The 20,884-nt window shown below is 45.9% G+C and overlaps 2 protein-coding genes across 2 annotated transcripts; both read left to right on the forward strand.

The window, feature by feature from the left end:
* Window positions 1–338: 338 nt before the first annotated feature.
* On the forward strand, window positions 339–9,325 carry dldh (dihydrolipoamide dehydrogenase). The gene is made up of 14 exons (XM_070972301.1): window positions 339–462; window positions 2,124–2,199; window positions 3,608–3,687; window positions 3,824–3,892; window positions 4,051–4,120; window positions 4,201–4,301; window positions 4,390–4,533; window positions 4,785–4,886; window positions 5,004–5,194; window positions 5,283–5,453; window positions 5,610–5,799; window positions 6,578–6,715; window positions 7,397–7,486; window positions 7,760–9,325. The coding sequence occupies exons 1-14, from the start codon at window positions 424–426 to the stop codon at window positions 7,823–7,825; spliced, it is 1,527 nt and encodes a 508-aa protein (XP_070828402.1). The 5' UTR covers window positions 339–423; the 3' UTR covers window positions 7,826–9,325.
* A 701-nt stretch (window positions 9,326–10,026) lies between these two features.
* Window positions 10,027–17,844, forward strand: syt8 (synaptotagmin VIII). The gene is made up of 10 exons (XM_070972339.1): window positions 10,027–10,137; window positions 13,274–13,402; window positions 13,601–13,707; window positions 14,056–14,228; window positions 14,497–14,592; window positions 15,025–15,192; window positions 15,398–15,565; window positions 16,260–16,377; window positions 16,820–16,953; window positions 17,090–17,844. The coding sequence occupies exons 2-10, from the start codon at window positions 13,299–13,301 to the stop codon at window positions 17,324–17,326; spliced, it is 1,305 nt and encodes a 434-aa protein (XP_070828440.1). The 5' UTR covers window positions 10,027–10,137; window positions 13,274–13,298; the 3' UTR covers window positions 17,327–17,844.
* The last annotated feature ends 3,040 nt before the right edge of the window (window positions 17,845–20,884 follow it).

Raw genomic sequence — 20,884 nt, forward strand, 5'->3', positions numbered from 1 at the left:
ATAGCAATAATGTGAATATATTATCAGTAAATTTGTGTGAATTTTGCCCATCAGCAAACTAAATTCACAGGACAATGTGTCCTCCATTTGAATGTGTAAATAAAAACCAAATTACTTTGAATGTCCCTCCAAAGTTCATGAGTAGATAGAGAGATAGATAATCTGTTTATATCATAATTGGAGATGCTGATGCTGATGAACACCATGCATGTGATCAACTCCTGAAAAACATGCACGTTTCCAGGCCATGTTAATGTTTACAGGCTGGTCCATTTTTCAATATTTTCAGCTTTCACGGCAATGACGTCATTTAGAGGCGACGCCGAGGCGTGCTTATGGACTGGTACTGCGCATGCGCAATGCCAGGAGTCCTTGGCTGTCGGCCTGCTGTAGGTTACAAATCCTGCGAGGGACACAGAGAAAATGCAGAGCTGGACGCAGTTATATCGCTCTCTGGCCACGGTAAGGGTGATTTTATCAACCTGTTAACCAGCATGTGTTGTCCGGAACGGCCTGTAACTGGTCACACTGGCCGTCGGTCCTGTGGATACTGGTATTTTCAGACCCGCGGCCCGCGTCTGACAAGCGGGTCAGCTAACAGCTCTGTCCGGTGAAATCGTATGGAGAGGACGTGCTGCCAAACTCTACCGGAAAAATGTGAAATTCAGATTTGTTGTCGTTATTGCTGAATAAAATATGACGCCTAGTATGTATATAATATATTGTCCAATTTTTAAAGTTTCCCTTTTTCATTCGGCATGAGAGAAATTTACAAAAATGCTGATAGCTACATAAAATTACGACTTAAGTCGTTTCGAGTTTCCACGTTTGCCAGGAAAACGCGTTACGGTGTGGATAGAAGTGAAGTTAGCTGCTTTGTTGACAAATTAAAACAGTTTGAGATAGTTTTACAGGATATTTGTAAGCTAACGTTAAAGGTTTCTGCTAACGCTGATAGACGTTAGTTTATCGACGTTTCAGTTGACAGATCTGCTTACGAGCCGTGTTAGCATGCTAAGATAGTTAGCAGTGGTTACCTAACCGGCGATAACTCGTAATGTAGCTCAAGTCAAAGGCTGAGCAACCCTCAGCCTCACCAGCTAAATATCACATTAGTCCTAATCTTTCCTTTCTTTTGAGAAGGTACTTTCATTACTGCACATATAGAGCACATATTCTGACAAAAACTGATTGTTTTAAAGATATTTAAACTGGAAAAAATGATTTGATTGGTTCGAGTCCAGCTGGATTAGATATAACACATCTGGAAATCACGTTAAATACAATCTAGTTTCCAAATACACGGACATTACACATATTAAACACATATAAACATCACTAACAGCAGTGTAATATTGCCTATAATCATGTCTAATAAAGATGCAAACACTTATTTGGCCTCAAATCTGATTATTTTGGATGCAAGAAAAGCTTGACAAAGACACGCTGTCATCATGGCCAAGTCCATGAAGTTGTGAATATTTGCTCGTTAGGATTGTTTGATCCAGATAAAATCAGCTGTGGACGTAGAAACTGGGCAATAGAGTCCAGTTTTTGGCAGACGATCATGTTTTTTGTGCGACACATGTATGAAAACATGTTTGCCAACCAGCCAGCGAATGAGAATGCGAATGCTTTGCTGTAAAGACGAAACGGTCGCTGGTTCGATACCCAGCGCTGACAGATGAACGTGTCCCAGCTGAGAGCCCCTGAGCACGACATTGAACCCCAAACCGGCTTTAAGTGCAGCGACCCCTTCAAAGACATGTACAAAACAAAAGAAAACTATGTGAAAACACATTTGACACCTTCCTCCATCTTCTAAATCTGACTTTAGCTCCGTCCTGACTTACCAGGTGGTTTTTACACCGCTGTCCTCAGCGTGCGCTCGAGCGGCAGAACGAGGAAATTCTAGTGAAGGAAACACAGGAAACAAATAACAGACAGGCTGAGTTCCTCTGGAAAATACTGTAAATGTACAATTTGATCACAAACTAACATTTATTTTGAAGGGGAACGGCTTTGACTTTTCTGCTTCCGTCCTCTGGAGTCACTTGAATTGCTCTCACGGCGTTCAGCGTCGGACGGTTTTGTGTTTGACTCTGGTTGTTTTCTCCTCACAGCGGAGCCACCACCTCCCCTGCAAGCTGCACGGCGCCGCCGCTCTGTCTGTCAGAACCTACGCTGACAAAGCAGCAAGTAAGATGACCGTAAACCTTATCATCCGCCTTCATTCAGGCCACGTTCTCGTCTGAACTTCGGCCTGATGTCTGATGGTTGTGCCGTGGTCGGCAGATGTTGGGCCTCATGCAGAACTCGTTAAAGCAGATACGAGAGTCATTCAGCAGTTTTATCATATCCTGTAATTTCTTTTTGCTTATTATAGCATGTAGCTAATGAGGACTTTATTTCTGTCATCTAAGTGGATTTAGAGTCTTTCTAAATTGCTGAAATGAAAGTTAAAACAGAATTAATACATCAGCGTGACTTTTAACATATTCTATAACACCTGACCTGTGAGGAAAGCACTGTTTCAATCATCATCATCTTCATCGTCTTGTCATCACGTTAGCTCGACTGCTTTCCATTTTCTTCGCTTTATAAAGAAGCTGTTAGCGTCTGCTCTGTGAGGCGTTCACAGCCGTCGTCATTTTTCCGGCTCCTTTAAGGTCTTATGCGGTCGTTTTGTTTTTGTCCTCAGTGTGGAGTTTGTATTTTCACCTGTGGGTTTGATTTGTGTGGCTGAAATTCTCCCACACTGACCGCAGAGCAGGGAGTCGTGCATAGACATTTGGATTCAGCGAGTTATGCTAACGGTCAAATCTCACAATTTGATGTGAATCAGACCTCACAGTAGCAGTAAAGGAGGGTTTGTTATGAATATGAAAATGTGGATAAGTCTCACCGTCTGCTGATGTGGGAGAGTTTTGTAGAACTAAAGTCTGTTTTCAGTTGGTTTGTTGGTCGGTTTGTCAGCAGGATGGCAGAAAAACTGCAGTCCTGATTTTAATGAAACTTGGTGGTTTCATTAGAGTTTAAAGTGAGCCGAGGAAGAAAACTTTAAAGTCTGGGACAAAATCACGGAGTGTACACGTGGAACATTGTGAGATTTGACCCTGGAGGAATAAATGCCATACGTCTTTAAATCCAGTAGATGGTGGTGAAGTGACAAAGCGTAGTCAACAGAAACACGATGAGTCGTCGATGTTAGCCGACACACGACAAACATCGTTTTTTGAGGCTGTGGAAACGTAAATTCACACACATCATTCAACTCTAAATGTGAAATTCTACTGTATTAAAAAGGGAGTATTTGGGGGATATTTTATGCCTTCAGTGATGGTCTGCAGTAAAGACATGACAGGAAGCTGGGAGGGACAAAGATGGAGGAATAACACCCAACATGTTGTGTGTCATGTTCCCATCTGAAACTGGTGTGTTTGAACCATTGAATTATGTCTCATCTCAGCAGACTTTCAGTCCACTTCTTCAAAACGAAAACTTTCTTTTATAACCGAGGTCTCGAGTCTTTCCCGTGTTCTCGTCTCTTTGCTCTGAGCTGCCGTCACAAACTCGTGATGACGGCCGCCGTGTTGCTTCTCTGCAGTTGATGCCGACGTCACGGTGGTGGGCTCCGGTCCGGGCGGCTACGTCGCCGCCATCAAAGCCGCACAGCTCGGCTTCAAGGTAAGCTGCCCTCAGGCATTGTTGAATCTTTCAGAATTCTGCTGTTTGTCTCTTCGCCCGCCCTGTTTTTGTCTCTCCGTCCCAGCTGATGGAAATGAAGTGTGGACGTCTGTAATGTCCGTGTTTCCTTTGACAGACAGTGTGTGTGGAGAAGAACGTCACGCTGGGTGGAACCTGTCTGAACGTCGGCTGCATCCCCTCAAAGGTCATCCATCCGTCTGTACTTTGAACTTTGGAGAGATTATTTGTGTGATGGACTACTTTAGGGGAATTTGTTTTCCAGCCAGGTTGAACTTCAGATACATAAAGCTGTAAAAATTCATGAGAAATCTGATAATGAACATTGATATTTTGTGCCTGCAGGCTCTGCTGAACAACTCCTACTTGTACCACATGGCTCACGGCAAGGACTTCGAAAGCAGAGGCATCGAGAGTAAGAAGCTTTAAAGGGACAAAACGGACTTGTCTTAGCTTTTGAACTTAATATTTCCTAATATTCAAAGTGTCTCTCAGTTTCAGGCATCTCGTTGAACCTGGAGAAGATGATGGCTCAGAAGAGCGGAGCGGTCAAAGCGCTGACGGGAGGAATCGCTCATCTATTCAAACAGAACAAAGTCAGGCCTCTTCCTCTGCTTTTCATTGGCTCACGTCTTAACGGAGAGTCTGATAACCGCGTTCACGCTGTGACATCGCTCCCCTCAGGTGACCCACGTCAACGGCTTCGGGAGGGTGACGGGTAAGAACCAGGTGACGGCCGTGGCGGCGGACGGCAGCGAGCAGGTCATCAACACCAAGAACATCCTCATCGCCACCGGCTCCGAGGTCACGCCCTTCCCTGGCATCCAGGTACGACACCTGTGGCACACCTTAGTTTCACTTAAAGATCTGAAGAAGTATTTGTACAACAGGAGGAGGATTGAACAGACTTTGATTGATTGAGTTGATTTAAGCAAACCCAAACCTGAACGGTGCGTCCTGCTTAGACGAGACTTCAAGGTGAAAGATGCCGCTTTTCATTTGTCAGGTGGTCACAGTTTAAATCAACGTGTGAAACTGTGTTGAAACATGTTTTCACTTGTTTTCTTCTCTTCCTTAAGATCGACGAGGATAGCGTCGTGTCGTCAACAGGAGCTCTGTCCCTGAAGAAGGTTCCAGAGGAGCTGATCGTGATCGGAGCCGGTGTCATCGGAGTGGAGCTGGTCAGCATCTGCAAGTCTAGAACCCATCACAGAAAGAGCCCAACACCTGGCTCCAATGTGAAAAATCTCTAATGAAATAAGCATTTTAGAGAATCTCACACAGTGTTTGTCCTGCAGGGGTCAGTGTGGCATCGTCTGGGCTCTAAAGTCACGGCGGTGGAGTTCCTGGGCCACGTGGGCGGCATGGGCATCGACATGGAGATTTCCAAGAACTTCCAGCGCATCCTGCAGAAGCAGGGCCTGAAGTTCAAGCTCGGCACCAAAGTCATGGGGGCCACCAAGAGGCCCGACGGCAAGATCGATGTGGCGTGAGTGAGACGCTCCTGAATCCTCATATCCTGATTGGATATCACAGCCTTGGTGCGTCTTTCTGAAGTTATATCTGCCGTGTTTCAGAGTGGAGGCGGCGGCCGGAGGGAAGAACGAGACTCTGACGTGTGACGTGCTGCTGGTCTGTATCGGCAGACGACCTTTCACCGAGAACCTGGGTCTGGAATCTGTTGGCATCGAGCTGGACAACAGGGGCCGCATCCCTGTCAACAACCGCTTCCAGACCAAAGTGCCCAGGTACCCCCGAGCTCAGGCTGGGACCTGGTCTCTGAAACCAGATCCTAAACCGTCCAATCAGCAAACTGCCAGGCTGTGAAACATCGTGTTGGTGTGCAGACTAAATGTCCTTAAACAAAACCCTTCAGGTAATTTTCTCCCCCCTCTCCTCCTCAGTATTTATGCCATCGGTGACGTGGTTGCTGGGCCCATGTTGGCGCACAAGGCCGAGGACGAGGGCATCATCTGCGTGGAGGGCATGGCGGGCGGCGCCGTGCACATCGACTACAACTGCGTTCCCTCCGTCATCTACACGCACCCCGAGGTGGCCTGGGTGGGCAAGACGGAGGAGCAGCTCAAAGAGGAGGTGAGAGTTCTTCATCCAGATGTGGAGCTGCAGAGGAGGGGGGCAGAGAGTGTCCTGAACAGCAGCTTCAGCCCCAAAAATCACTGTGCCCACTCCAGCATTGCTTCATTCAAGCCTGCAGTAACTGATTTTGGCCACTTGGGGGCAGCAGAAACTTGAATCCAGTCACTCTCAGTGAGCTTTAGAGATGAAGCAGTGGTGGAAGAAGTATTCAGATCATTTACTGAAGTAAAATGGCAGTAAAACTATGTAGAAATACTCCATTTGTATTAGAGTAAAAGTCCTGAATTCTGCTTTTTGTAGTCTGGCAGTTTAATCTGTAACAGTTAATCATATTTTTGTACTGACACCAAAACAAGCACAGCAACTTCGAGGTACTTCTACTTCAAAATACTTCTCGAATCAATGTACTGGGTTACTTTCCACCACTGCAGACTCAAAAATAAATTTAAAATACAGCAGTTTCTTATTCTCAACATCTGTCTTTCAAAAATTCGTCCACTTGGTGGCGACATTTCCTCACATCACCAGACTGAGAGACAGGACACAGATTGAGCATCTGCATCCTGCTGCAGGCGATGCTAAACTATTAACAATGTTGTCAACTGTGTAGTTGTTCAGATGTCAGAATTTGCAGCCTCCAGACTAAAGATGGCCAACAGTGAGGAGGCTGATCCGCCCTGTTAGGGGTCAGCTGATGTGATTTCCAGTCTCTGTGGTTTCAGCGCTGACGGTCCAGCAGTGATTGACAGCCCCACTCTGCTCGTCTCCTCCTCAGGGCGTCCCGTACAAAGTCGGCAAGTTCCCCTTCGCCGCCAACAGCCGAGCCAAGACCAACGCCGACACCGACGGGATGGTGAAGATCCTCAGCCACAAGGAGACGGACCGGATGCTGGGAGCTCACATCGTGGGAACTGTAAGAGCTTTTATGTGACTCAGTGTGAACGAGGTGAATTCAGAGTGAGAATCACAGACAGAGGACCAGCTGGCATTTTCGGTCCTGCTGTAGAGTGGAAACACCTGTGTGGGCGCACCTGCTGCTCATGTGTCGATGTCAAAACTGACAATCTTTGAAAACCACCAGGAAAACACAGACACTGTTAACTGATGCTCACATCAACGAGGGCCAGTCTCGTGCTCAGCTTGTCAGACTTGGAACACATGAAATGAGTTAGCCGTGCTTTGAGCTAATGTTAGCATGTTAATGTGACTTAACATGCAAGTTAAAAATATTGTTTGTTAACATGCAAATGTAGGACTGTGAGTTTTAGCATGTTCACAGCTAGCGTGTCATCCTGACGTGACATGCAATGAACATGCCTGCAGTTAGCATGACTGCAAAATTAGAATAGCACTTTGCTAACAATTTCCGTGTTAGTATGATGGGCAAACATGTGGCATGTTAGCAATATAAGCATGTTAGCATGCTAGCTTGAGCTTTTTTGCCCTTTTTATAGTCTCTGACATGTTTTATGAGGGATTAAAGTGTTGGACTGAGCTACAAACATCACCACAGACACAGACATGCTGCTAATGTGGCTAAAGATAAAATGTGTTCCACACAGTTAAAAGTTGTTGTTCACGTCTTTCCCTGCAGGGGGCAGGAGAGATGATCAATGAAGCTGCTTTGGCCATGGAGTACGGTGCCTCCTGTGAGGACGTCGCCAGAGTCTGCCACGCCCACCCTGTACGTCCTGCTGCAACACACACACACGCACACGCACACACACACACACACACACACACACACACACACACACACACACACACACACACACCGACCACACAGGACCACACACTGACCACATCAGGTGAAGGCCACGGCACACACACGCAATCTGCAGGAAATTCATAAAAAACTAAACTGTTGACACACAACCAGCAGCCCGAGTGTAACTGCTGCTTCATCCTTTCCCTCCCTCTCCTCATCCTCCCTCTGCCCCTCGTCCTCCTCCTGCAGACGGTGTCCGAGGCCTTCAGAGAAGCTAACCTGGCCGCTTCCTTCGGCAAAGCCATCAACTTCTGATCCGCCGGCCGCTGTCGCACATTCAGTGTACATAACAGAGGAGAAACAGGAAGCTGTGCGTGTCTGCGTCCAAACCTTCATCCCGCCCCCCCCGGACCCTCAGTGTACATCCAAACTGTACCACATTTAGTTCTTATGTTATTTAAATGTCCTCAATAAATGCTAAAGGTGGTTTGGGCAGTAAATAAACACTGACTGCAGATCAGTCCTTCTGCTTTCCAAACACTTAGTTTAAAGCTTCCCAGGAGAGCATATTATTCACTCTGTTACAGCACATAGAGATAAATATTATTTTGGCTGGGTGGCTGCAGTTTCTCTTGTAAAGGAAGAAGGTGTGTTTTTTGTTTTTTATGGAATTTAACAGGACAAATATGACGTGTAACCAGAGCAGGAAGCTGTGTGCGGCTCCACAGTTTCAGCTTTTAAAGCTTCAATCCGCACTTAAAGTTGCTCTTTGTGGGTCAAAACAGTCACGGATGTTGAGTTTTCGCTGGTTCTTCAATCGGTGACATCACAGCAGGTGTGTCAGCCCTGGATTATCAGTGTATGACTGACTGACTGAGCAGAAGAGCCCAGCAGTTATTTGAGAAATTGTCCTCAATTCAGCAAATAATACCTTTTGCATAATTTGTTCTCTCAAATCAAAATATAAACATATTTATTAACCAGGCAGGTCCCACTAAGGTGGGAAACCTCTGTCCAAGACGGCAGCTTGATGAAGGCTGAGGAAAAAGCTAACGAGTGCGTCCTGAGTTACGCTTTGATTTGATCTAAATCCTTTTTTTTTTTTTTTTAAAGCATGAAGATTAACATCAAAGCGAGAGTGAACAAGGCGTGAAAGTGATCATTTGAGTCATTTCAGGATACAGATTGTTGAACCGAGGGAACAAAATCAGGATAAAAACTGAGAAAATGTTCCTACTGAAGAAGTTTAGGATGAGTTTAATTTCCCTTGTGTGTGAATTATGACCTCGCCTTTGACAGCTTAAAGGTTCCCTGTGGAGTTTCGGCCCTCGGGTGGCGCCGAGGAGCTGGTTTTCTTTGAGTGGTTTGTTTTCCTTGTGCATGAAGACGCTCGTGATGTGACACGGTTCTGCCAACGCTAATCCGCTGATCAAACATGCCGAATGTGCAGCGGTGAGGACTGCCAGCTGGTGAACACGGATGCAAACAGCGCAGGACTGAAAATGCTTACAGAGACCCTTGATGAGGAAGGAAACCCACTCCTCGTGTTGTGTTTAGGTGAAACTCCACAGGGCACCTTTCAGTTCAACACCTGTTGTGACATCGCTGATGGTGACCAGGTGAGCGACACGCTGGCAGAGCTTGCAGCTGCAGTGTTGATTTACCCGTTAAAGGCCGACAGAAATGCAGCTCTGGAGAAGAGCTGTTGATAGCTGCCGGGAAACGGTTTCCTGCTCTGGTTGCTTCACTGTGATTGGCTCTGGCCTGCTCGTGCTTATCTCACCATTGAAATCAATAAATGCAGTATCAGTTCAATGAGACTTCGGTGTGTAATTTTACATTCACTGAAACCAACGGTGACTTATTTACAATAAGTTTAACATGCTAACTAGCTATAAACAAAGTACAGCTGAGGCTGAGGGAATGTCAGAGGATTGCAGGTGTTTTGACTGATGGTGCTGAGCTCAGGGATCACCTGGTATTAGTTATTTCATAGTTAAAACCACAAATATCAGCCTCATGTTTGTGCTAGAGGAGAAGTCAGAGGATCATCAAAGGCATTAGGATTCATCCTCTGAGGAACATCTGCAATATTTCATCTTCATGCATCCGGCTGCTTTGAGTCTGGATCAAAGAGGAGGCCACCGACCGACATCACCACCCGAAGAGGGGAGCTGCTGCAACATTTAACCATCCAACAAAGTCACATCAGAGCAAGACTCAAACATACTGTAAATGAGTCAAATGGTAAAACCAATAAAACAACATGTTAGAAGATCAATAGTCTCATTAGAATGTTATCAGCTGCTTCATCTTTGCACAGACGGCAGCATTGACTCAAAGGAGGCAGCGTGACACATATTTGAATAACTGGTACTTCAGCAGCAACGACTCCACCTCTGTTTGAACACTGACTACGCAGGTATGTGTGTGTGCGTGAGTGTGTGTGCTCAGCAGGTGTGGTGGCTGCTGCAGGTTGAAGTCAGGCAGACTTTAAGAGCTGAAGATGGCCGACTGAAGTTCAACAGGACCTGAAACCAGATTGAACAGCCGACTGAACAAACGGAGAAGAAATGAAGTTTAAATAAAAGAAACGAAAACGTGTGGACAGAAATCATCGTTCTCAGGTACTGATGGTGTTAGTGTTGGTGTTACTGGTGGTGTTACTGGTGGTGTTAGTGGTGGTGTTAGTGGTGGTGTTACTGGTTTTGTTACTGTTGGTGTTACTGGTGGTGTTACTGTTGGTGTTAGTGGTGGTGTTACTGTTGGTGTTACTGGTGGTGTTACTGGTGGTGTTACTGTTGGTGTTAGTGGTGGTGTTACTGGTGGTGTTACTGTTGGTGTTACTGGTGGTGTTAGTGTTGGTGTTACTGGTGGTGTTACTGGTAGTGTTAGTGTTGGTGTTAGTGGTGGTGTTACTGGTGGTGTTAGTGGTGGTGTTACTGGTGGTGTTACTGGTGGTGTTAGTGTTGGTGTTAGTGGTGGTGTTACTGGTGGTGTTAGTGTTGGTGTTACTGGTTTTGTTACTGTTGGTGTTACTGTTGGTGTTACTGGTGGTGTTAGTGGTGGTGTTAGTGTTGGTGTTACTGTTGGTGTTAGTGGTGGTGTTACTGGTGGTGTTACTGGTGGTGTTTCTGTTGGTGTTACTGTTGGTGTTACTGGTGGTGTTAGTGTTGGTGTTAGTGGTGGTGTTACTGGTGGTGTTAGTGTTGGTGTTAGTGGTGGTGTTAGTGTTGGTGTTACTGTTGGTGATACTGGTGGTGTTAGTGTTGGTGTTAGTGGTGGTGTTAGTGTTGGTGTTACTGTTGGTGTTACTGGTGGTGTTAGTGTTGGTGTTACTGGTGGTGTTACTGGTGGTGTTAGTGTTGGTGTTACTGGTGGTGTTAGTGGTGGTGTTACTGGTGGTGTTAGTGTTGGTGTTACTGGTGGTGTTAGTGGTGGTGTTACTGGTGGTGTTAGTGGTGGTGTTACTGGTGCTTCCTCTCTCGCCTCCTCGTTGTTTGGTCGTCTGAAAACCATTCAGTGTTCTTCTCTTTAACGTGTGAACTGTCAAACTGTAATATTAGCGTGCACTTGTGTACTTCATGCAGTACTGCTGTATTCGGCTTTTCAGGGTGTGCTGGTGTGAAAACTGGCTCTGGATGTTTGAACTGCTGCTGTTTTCTTGCTTTCTTTTGTCTCGTCTCTAATGTTTTATCAGACGCAATAACAGTCGCATGTAAACAGCTTCAGGCTGTTTGTGGACTTCCAGTCGTTCAGACCATGTTTGTGTTTCACCTGTGTGACGATGAAGCGTCACTCTTCGTCGCACAGCAGCAATGGAGGTTTAACATTTAAGACTTTATTACTTTCACTTTGTGAGACTTCATACAGTAACCACAGCCATTAAACAGCTGAGGTTTGTTTACTGAGGAGACCCTCTGATGACCACCGTGAGGCGAGGGACTGGGATCCCACAGCAGCCAGCAGTTATCAAAGAGGAACCGAACAGCAGCCCGGAAATCTGTGTCACTGCCCCCTCTGGCTGGGCCTGTAATCACACCCAACAGTGACATCACAGTGTACTGATACACCTGAGAAGTAAACCCCTGCATCACTCCAGAACATAGACTGTACTGAGGAAGTGGACGTAGCCTCCAGGTCTGAGGAGTGAAGGCAGTGGTGGAGTGCCTTAAACTGGCCACATCCACTGGTTTTGAACAGTCTGTGCTCCAGTCAGCTGAGGAGTTAAACCACCCGAGGTTCAGCTCAGACGACATTTTCAGCTGCTGTTAAGCTGCGTTTAACTTGTGCGATGTGGTTTTTCTAAACGTCACTGAAGCACCTTGTTCTTTATCAACACAACAAGCTTCCTCGGATGGAGGGCATCACGTGATCGTATTCGAAGAGAAGTGGTTCAAGTGGCACATTGGCGACCCGACCACAACAGCTTAGCTTACATTTGGGTCTTTAAAGGTTTTGATGTAGTCTTTGTGGCTCAGAGCAGGAAATGAAGTTTCACTGTGCAGAGACAAAGATGTTTGGAGGGCGGCCGGACTGAAGCCGCCTTCAGACGGACTGTCGGTGGTGTTTTCCTGCTGATTACGGTGAAAACCGTCTGGGTGGAGATGGAGGGAGGAGACGTTTCCCCTCTCTGATCAAACAGTGTGAGGGTTGTTTTGAGGGAAAGCCCGGTCCAGACGTCACCTCCTTCCTCCTCACTCCTCCTCCTCACTCGACTCCCTTTCATTCACACAGTGGATCAGAAACTCTTCGGTCTGGTCGGAGTGTGTAGGGATGTCGACGTGTCTGTAGAAACCATCGTTAGTGAGTACAATATTTCACTTACAGCTTCTGAGACGCTAGTTTATCATGATTTTGGAAATGTCTCCAAAGGGCTGTTAAGACTCGGGTTTAGGTTTAAGATTAGAGTTAAGATCGAGTTAAGGCGAGTGCCAGTAGTTCAGGTGTGTGTGAGTGTGTTTTGCCTCCAGGCTCCAGATTGGTCACACAGAAACAGTGTTGAAGCTTTGTGAAGAGTCTTGTTATCAGAGTGTCGATCAGGCTGTGGGGAAATGTGCTGCTGGTGTTTGTTCATGGTGGAGGCCTGCAGGTGGAGCTTCCTCTCAGCGTCCGCAGACTGACGGCTGTTTGAGTTTATACGTCACTGCTGTTAAGAAACCTCCAGTTTAAGAGTTTCCACTGTCCAAACATGGTGGAGGGGAGCTGAATGGCCTTTATGGCACTGTTTTTTCCAGGTTTCTTCCTCTTCTTCTTCTTCTTCTTCTTCTTCTTCTTCTTCTTCAGGCGTGGTTTTAGTCGCACCCTTTCCTGCTGACTGTCCTCTGGTTTATCGTTGCACTTCTGCTTCTCAGAGTCATGATGGACATCTCATAAAAAAGGCTCGATCAACGCAGCAGAAACAGAGATATCTTCTTCTGATTCCATGCTTTCTTTGTCAAAACCTGGTGCCTGCATTACCCATAATGCAGTGCATCAGTAGCTTTGACACAAAGGAGAATTTTCTCCGACTCTGCAGCTCGTCAGTGAACTCAACTTTTAGTTTCCTCATAGATTTCTCTTCCAGCACTAACAGGTATGACACTCGGCTTAAAAAATAAAAATGGATGTTTTAATAACTTCATCACATGAACGTGAGGCCATGTTTCCATCAGCTTCATCTTCATGTTACGTTTTCACGTGAGCCAAAGCTGAAGAACAAACACGCGAGTCATCATACTCAAACCTGCTGATCCGCTGAAACTCTTCTTCTTCTGCTTCTAGACCTCCTCTCCTCCTCATCCTCATCATGTTTACCACCCGTTCACCACCTTCCTCACCACCCTTTCACGCACCATCTTCACAGGCTCCACCCATCACGACCTCCCTGCCGCCGACCACTCGCCCCGTCATGACCTCTCTGTCGCCGACCACTCGCCGCGTCATGACCTCGCTGCCGCCGACCACTCGCCGCGTCATGACCTCGCTGCCGCCGACCACTCGTCGCGTCATGACCTCCCTGCCGCCGACCACTCGTCGCGTCATGACCTCTCTGCCGCCGACCACTCGTCGCGTCACGACCTCCGTGCTGCCGACCACTCGCCCCGTCACCATCATCTCCACCACCTCCGCCATCTCCACCCAAACTAACACCACCCTCAACCCAGTTGCTGCTGCCGCTTCCAACCTCATCAATGACCTGCTGGACAAGATTCCCTGTAAGTCACCAAACAGCTGCTTCACCTTTAACCAAGCCCCCACCACAAAAAAATTGCTAAATGGCAGAAAATGAGTCACTCACTCCAGCATGAAGCTACAGCAGCATTTTACTGTTGGAGCTGCTGCAGTGGAGCTGCTTTCAAATACTTACCAACCAAGGAGTTGGGCCCTCCAAAGGGTCACCAGGTCAATCTCAGGGGTCAACACCTGAAACAAACTGTAGTTAGACTATCACCTCTGACTGTCTATGAGCTTTGTTGTCTTTGTGAAGGTGGAGGTCACATTTTACACGTTGGCAGCACGTTAGAGAAGGATCTGTTCATGTCCGTCCGTCCTGTCTCCTGCAGTGCCTCGATGGGCCATCTACACCATCTTTGTGGGCGGAGCTCTGCTCGTTCTGATCTGCTGTCTGTGCATCTGCATCAAGTGCTGCATCAAAGATAAGAAGAAGAAGCGGCAGAAGAAGATGGATGAGAAGATTAATCTGAAGGGAGTGAACGGAAAAACCACCACAGCTCTGGTGAGTGACAGCGCCCCCGGAGGTGCATGGCCGTTTCTGCACTTTGTGTCCACAAACTGATGAATTGACGATGATCTTGTAGTAACTTAAACGACTTACGGTGGTTTGTTGAGTTACTTCTCACCTCGTTATGTGTAGATCAGTTTAAGAAATCAGTTTTTAGTGAATCAGATTCTGGTTTTAGTCACCTGAAAAGGCTCGTGTCAGCTCTGACCGGTCCCTGTTTGTACAAAGGGTCTAAGCTGATGGGCTTCCTGTGCTCTGACAGGTTCAGCCAGATGTGGTGGATGTGGACTACGGCTCGACCAAGCAGCAGAGGGGAAAGCTGCTGTACTCTCTGGACTACAACGCCGCTCAGTCTGAGGTGAATAAACCTGGAACCAGCTGTTCATGGTGCAGCCTGTCGAAACACCGAGCAGCAGCAGATTTATCGATGCAAACACGATGTAGCAGAACCAGAAATATTGCTCTTTTGTTCCACACATTCTTCTTTCAAAACCTCATGCATACTTTACCCATAATGCAACTCAACCGCCAACAGCAGCAACTAAAGTAGCTAAAAAAAAAGTAGTAGTAAAGTAGTAACTGTTAGCCTGCGGCAGAGCTGAGGTCTGGTCAGCTCACTCGAACTCCACAACGACAGATTAATTTCTTTTTCAAACTTAAACTGACTCAAGTGACATCACTCGAGGACATTCATACTGAAAACTGACGCTGAAGGCTTCACATGACTGTTTTCGCTCCCCAAAACGTGGAAGTTTCCCTCAGTGCGCTCTGCTGTCTGTCTGTCTTTAAGCTCACAGTCGGGATCAAACAAGCCGCCAGCCTGAAGGCCATGGACCTGGGAGGAAGCTCGGACCCGTACGTCAAAGTCTACACCCGCCCCGACAAATCCAGAACCTGCGAGACCAAAGTGTTCAGACACACGCTGAACCCCATCTTCAATGAACAATTCAACATCCCGGTAAGACAGAGAAGAAGCCTGCGCTATTCAGCGTCCTCAAAACAAGGGGCCCTAAAGAGTTTAAACAAGGACTGACAGATCAAGTTGTTCCTCGGGCATCAACCTTTCTGCCTGTTCGTTGAGCTGCTGCTTCACTTCAGCTTTCGGAAGTCTTTTCAGGTGGACCGACCTTTTAATCAGTCTTTTCTGTTTGATCTCCTCCCAGATTTCCAAGTCTTCCCTCCTGCAGTCGACGGTGGTGATGCAGGTGTTTGACTTCAACAGATTCTCCAAACACAACATCATCGGAGAGATCAGGGTGCAGCTCTGCAACGTCGACTGGAACCACGTCATCGAGGAGTGGCAGGACCTCGCCGAGCCCGCCAAGTTTGAGGTTTCCTGCCTTTCTCTGTCTCGTCTTGAGTTAAAGTCACTGCTCCAGTGTACTGATGAGCAGATGAGACTTAAGAAACACAAACCTAGAGTACGGAATAAGCTATTTTGGTGATGTTTGATGTTTGATGTTGGAAATGTGCTTTCAGAGAAGCACGAAGCTTGATGCCGTCAAAACTGAGCGACCAAGAAAGAGTCGAAAGTCCTGCTAGGAGCTCTGCGAGGCTGGATGTAGACACTGCGGTGCTTTGAGACGCGTTTAACATCAACATGTTAAGATGCTCACAGTAATAATGCTAGCATTTTAGTCTAGCATGCTAGTATTTGCTAATTAGCCCAAAACACAAAGTACCGCTGACGCAGGTCTGCAGGTATTAGCTCATAAACCAAAGTACTGGACGGACAAAAATGTGACCTGATGGTGGTGCTAGAGGAAAAGTCAGTGGATACGAGCTTTTAATTCAACCTCTGGAGACCATGAATGTGAGAACAAGATTTAAAGGTCCAGTAGTTGATGAGACATTTCGATAAAAATCAAGAATGACAAGAGTGAGAGGAAAGTCAGTCAGATTCATCCTCTGGAGAACGTGAACATTTCTGTACAACATCTCATCATAATACTTCAGGTGTTGAGAAATTTCAGACCACAGACCATCGTAGAAGAAGAACTTATTTTCCTTCACTGTGTGACGCAGGACGAAAACCTGGGAGAGATCTGCTTCTCTCTGCGTTACGTTCCCACTGCCGGAAAACTGACCGTGGTCATCCTGGAGGCCAAGAACCTGAAGAGCATGGACATCGGAGGAAGTTCAGGTCAGGATCTCACAAGCAAATCATTTAGTTGAGGTTAGTGTTACCATCAGCGGCACAGTGCCAGTCAAAAGGCTTCATTCAGAACAAGCGGCAACCTCCAGGACAGGAAACTGAAGCCAAGGTGGTGCATCACAAACTGCAGTTCCTTGAATGGCCACTCCTAAAGCAAGTCAATCCCCATAGACCCCCATATTAAGACGCATGCATTTGGTGTCATTTCACTGCTATGTATTTTCTGTTTTTCATTCTAATCATTGCATCATTATATAATTGCAATCAGTTTTACTCCTCAGACAGGTGAAGACTTTTCTTTGGCAAGGGTTAGGTTAGGTTTAGGTAAGGGCGCAGTGCTTTTGGAGGAGCACTGTGAGGGGCACGGGCTCTCGGGGGTTAGGTTAGGGTTAGGGTTAGGCAAGATTGTGCATGACTTTGGTGTTTGTAGATCCTTATGTGAAGGTGCAGTTGGCTCTGGACAAGAGAAAGTGGAAGAAGAGGAAGACGTCTGTTAAAAAGAAGACTCTGAACCCTTATTACAACGAGTCCTTCACCTTCGACGCGTCGTTTGAACAAATCCAGGTGAGTGCCACCAGACAGGAAACAGAGCCAACGGATACAGGCCAAGTAAAAGTTAGAAAACCTGAAAAAAGAACAGCATGGTCCTTTAATGCTGCTGTTGTAGGATTTTGTAAACTGAAGACTCATTCATCCACAGAAGGTGAACCTGGTGATCTCGGTGTGGGACCACGACGCCGTGACCCGAAACGACGCCATGGGGAAGATTTTCCTGGGCTGCGACGCCTCGGGGAACCAGCTGAGGCACTGGGCCGACATGTTGTCCAACCCGCGGCGGCCGGTCGCTCAGTGGCACAGCCTGCTGTCGGCCGAGCAGGTCAACGCCACCCTGACGCTGAAGAAGAAGATACCCCTCGCCAACAAACTGCCCTTCTGAGGGGAAACAGGCGGCGGGGGTGGTCCTGCCAACACTAAAAACTTCAGATTCATCAGCACGAGGAGATTTAAAGATCATTTCTCAGACTCTGAGCTGGGAAGAAAATTATTAAATCTGATTGACTACTTTATATTTTACATTTAAGATTAACAATTATATTTTGGTATTAAATTTATGAATCATTTTCATTTCAAACCCTGAGCACTTCCTTCTTCCTGTATGAATATTCATACATCACTCCTTTAATCCGTCAAATTTGTGATGATATTCTGGAGTATTTAGTTTCAAACACGTCATCTCATGTAATCACGTTTAAAATGAGGAAATGTTCAGTAACTTTTTCCTGAACTTGCCTTCAGTCTGCCGTCACCTGTTGGCAGCACCAGGAATGACACTTTGGCAGACTGAGCCACAGCTTGAATATTAGAGAAACAAAAAGATTAATGTCCTTCATGAAACTTTTAGAAAGTTTCTGGAAACCCCTTTTTTTATTATCATCAAATAAAATTTATTTCTTCAAGTTCAGCCTTTTTGTCATCCCCACTATAAGAAATCAACACTGCTGAAATGAACAGTCATGTCTTCAGGACTAAAAGAACAACAGAGAAAATGTCTGCATCAAACCTGAGCGCGGTGAGTTTGGGATGCGATGGACATTGTAAGTCTGCATCGCTTCATCTGAAGGACACAATGCTGAGATCTGCAGGACATTTTCATCTGCTGCACACGAGGACATGATGGTCCTCCGTCCTGTGGAGACACTGAGGGTCCTCTGTGTGCACAAACACGCAGGTTGAAAAGGTAAATGTGACACGTCCTCACGTCTTCTGCTGAGCAACAGCAGTCTGATGTGAGTTTTCAGCTCTCGTCTTCGCCCAGAAGAAGGTTTAAAGTGAGACCGGAGATCAATCAAGCTGAGCTCAGCAGGTGTTCCTTCCTGCTGCTTCAGGCCTCCAGAGATCAGACTCATCTTCATTAACAGTCCCAGAGGACCGAGGCCTTCGAGTTTCACTCTGCAGGCAGCTGATGCTGAGACGTAATCTCCTTTTACCTGGAGGAGGGGATAGTCATGCTGGCAGGGGACACACCTGGTATACTGAGAACAAATCATCTAATCGAGAAAGCCTGCACAGGTGAGCAGGACTCAGGTCATTCACAGGTTTCCCACAGTCTTTAAAACAATGAACTGAAAAAGCTGGAATAAGATCACCTGACAGCGAGGCACACCTGCTGAAGGAAGTCGTGTTCTCTTCATCTGTCGTGCAGGTCGACCTCCCAGTTCTTCTTAATGCGTTACGAATGGAAACGGTAAAACTCATAACTTCTGGTTCAAAGAGAATAAGACAGAAAGCACCTCAGGCAGGTGTTTGTCAGCATCAGACGGCGGTTTGAAGGAGGCAGCTGGTCAGCAAAGGTCCAGCAGATCCAGCAGTGACGAGTCGAGGAGCTCGAGGAGTCTCTTTGAAATGCAAATATCCCACCCACCCACTCGGCTCTGACACAACACTTTACTCCACGAGGTGTTTCTTTAGACCTCCTCTGTCACACGTCCTCTCCTGCATCACACAACACTTCAAGTTTAAAGAAGATCAAACTAAAAACTACGAATGAGTGTCGGTCCGACAGCCGAGGAACATACTGCAGAAACCAGCAGCTGAAAAATATCACAGAGTTTCATCTGAAAGTTTCAGAAATGTTCAGATCTGGAACTGAGCGACTTTAACTTCTCAAAGAGTTTCAAGTCTTTTCAAGTTTATTTCCACTCTATGAAACAACAAGCACCTTCAGTGAAGTCAGTGATGGCCGGCAGACATCCCTTCATTGGAAAAGCCTTGATTAACAAATGAAGTGGATTTTAAGGGCTCCTTGACCTCTCCTTTATAATTTATACTTTAATTTGAAATTGATTGATAAGTGTTCACTTTATTCTTCGTGTTGGGATTTTTGTTCACTTTGTGGAGGCTGAAATATCTTCAGGTTTTGCCCACAGAGTAAATAAAAATCATATCATTGTAATAAATCAATGGATTTACTTTAATTTTAAGGTTTGATGCCTTCAAAATTTATAGAATAACAAAATCCCATGTCCCTGAATTTGAACTATACCTTAAAAACATTAATCCTGGAAATAATGTTTCAATTCAGGTGGAAATTTTAGAGGTTCACCCCATAGTTGATGTTAATTAATGGCTAAATGAATGGACGATAATACACTGAGAAGCCTTTAATGTATTCATTCTGTGTTTAAAGGCAAAAGAGACTCACAAAAAAGCATAAAATCCATCAGTACTATTAAGAGCCTTTTAAGATATGAATTCAGGGAAACTTTCATAGCCTGTTACTGGTTTACTGGTTTTTGACTCCTTTAAAATCTCTTGAAGATGGAAGCAATCCACCTTAACTTTACTCCTTAAGTCATCCATCCTTAATTCATACAGATAAATCATTAAAAATACCTGAGGTGTTAAAGGTTATCTGCTTAAATACTCCAAAAATATTTGAATTACATCGTGGTTAATGGATAGATTAGTGGATTTTTGAGGTGAAAAATTAAGGGATTTATTTTCAGGTGGAAACCAAACGCTGCCTGGAAGAAGAAATGAAAAGCGTTAAAGTCAGCAGCTATTTGAATGATCTTATCAATCCTCCTTATCAAACACCAGCCTGGTCCTTTGAATGTGCAGATTTTGCTGTTTCAGTGGAATCTTTACTGAAGTTAGACTGAAAACACAGACGTAATGACAGTAAGTAAAATAAAAATGTGATCTGTGACAATGACAGAGCGAGTCCCAGTGACCTTAACTCACTCGGTGGCAGACGTGGCCTTCGCTGTCGCTCTTATCTCCTGTGAATTTCCCTGCCTGTTATTGACAAAGGCAGCCTGATACACTCACACTTCATTATGGAGAGCAGTGACATCAGCAGGTCGGTGTGTTACCAGGATACCTGGAGAGAGGCCCAGCCGTCCAATTAAATACGAGGAGAGGAAGGAGAAAGAAACGCTTCCAGATAATTGTTTTCAGAGGGAGCTGCTGCTGCTGCTGCTTCAGTCAGTCTGCTGCCACACCGACACCCAGCCGAGCACCTACGACCAGCTCCACACACACTAACACACGCACGCACACACGCACGCACGCACACACACACACACACACAAGGTGAGTGCATTCAGAAACTGATGCTGAGGTTTACAGATGCTGTGAGTTTTATTCTGAGCTTTCTGAATGTGAATGTGTGACTTCATTTTTAATCAAAATAATAATTAATGATGCTTGATTTCATTTCGGAACAGGAGGAGCTTTCAAATATTCTCTTTTCTGATGCTCAGCAAAGTCAGACTACAGTCTGAATTTGCTTCTGTGCAGATTTAAACACGTAAAATTAATTTGTGAACATGCATGTCCAATTTTTATGATGCTGTTGTCTCACACAGGACATGACTGAACTTAATCTGCAACCTAACGACAATACTCAAAATTCAAACTCTGAAATAAGTGATGAAGTGAAAATGTGAGGATTTCCTGCTTTTATTCATGCCACTGTAACTGGGATCCATTT

This window comes from Chaetodon trifascialis, chromosome 10, assembly GCF_039877785.1.
Source record: "Chaetodon trifascialis isolate fChaTrf1 chromosome 10, fChaTrf1.hap1, whole genome shotgun sequence".
Lineage (NCBI taxonomy): Eukaryota > Metazoa > Chordata > Actinopteri > Chaetodontiformes > Chaetodontidae > Chaetodon > Chaetodon trifascialis.

What these genes read in the sequence shown, in the direction of transcription:
- dldh (XM_070972301.1), top strand. Translation starts at nt 424, where the DNA reads ATGCAGAGCTGGACGCAGTTATATCGCTCTCTGGCCACG. An exon ending in AGGAGCAGCTCAAAGAGGAG is followed by an intron (nt 5,800 to 6,577) that starts GTGAGAGTTCTT and finishes TCTCCTCCTCAG; the next exon opens with GGCGTCCCGTACAAAGTCGG. An exon ending in GAGCTCACATCGTGGGAACT is followed by an intron (nt 6,716 to 7,396) that starts GTAAGAGCTTTT and finishes CTTTCCCTGCAG; the next exon opens with GGGGCAGGAGAGATGATCAA.
- syt8 (XM_070972339.1), top strand. Translation starts at nt 13,299, where the DNA reads ATGTTTACCACCCGTTCACCACCTTCCTCACCACCCTTTCACGCACCA. An exon ending in CCTGCTGGACAAGATTCCCT is followed by an intron (nt 13,708 to 14,055) that starts GTAAGTCACCAA and finishes TGTCTCCTGCAG; the next exon opens with TGCCTCGATGGGCCATCTAC. An exon ending in GGACATCGGAGGAAGTTCAG is followed by an intron (nt 16,378 to 16,819) that starts GTCAGGATCTCA and finishes TGGTGTTTGTAG; the next exon opens with ATCCTTATGTGAAGGTGCAG.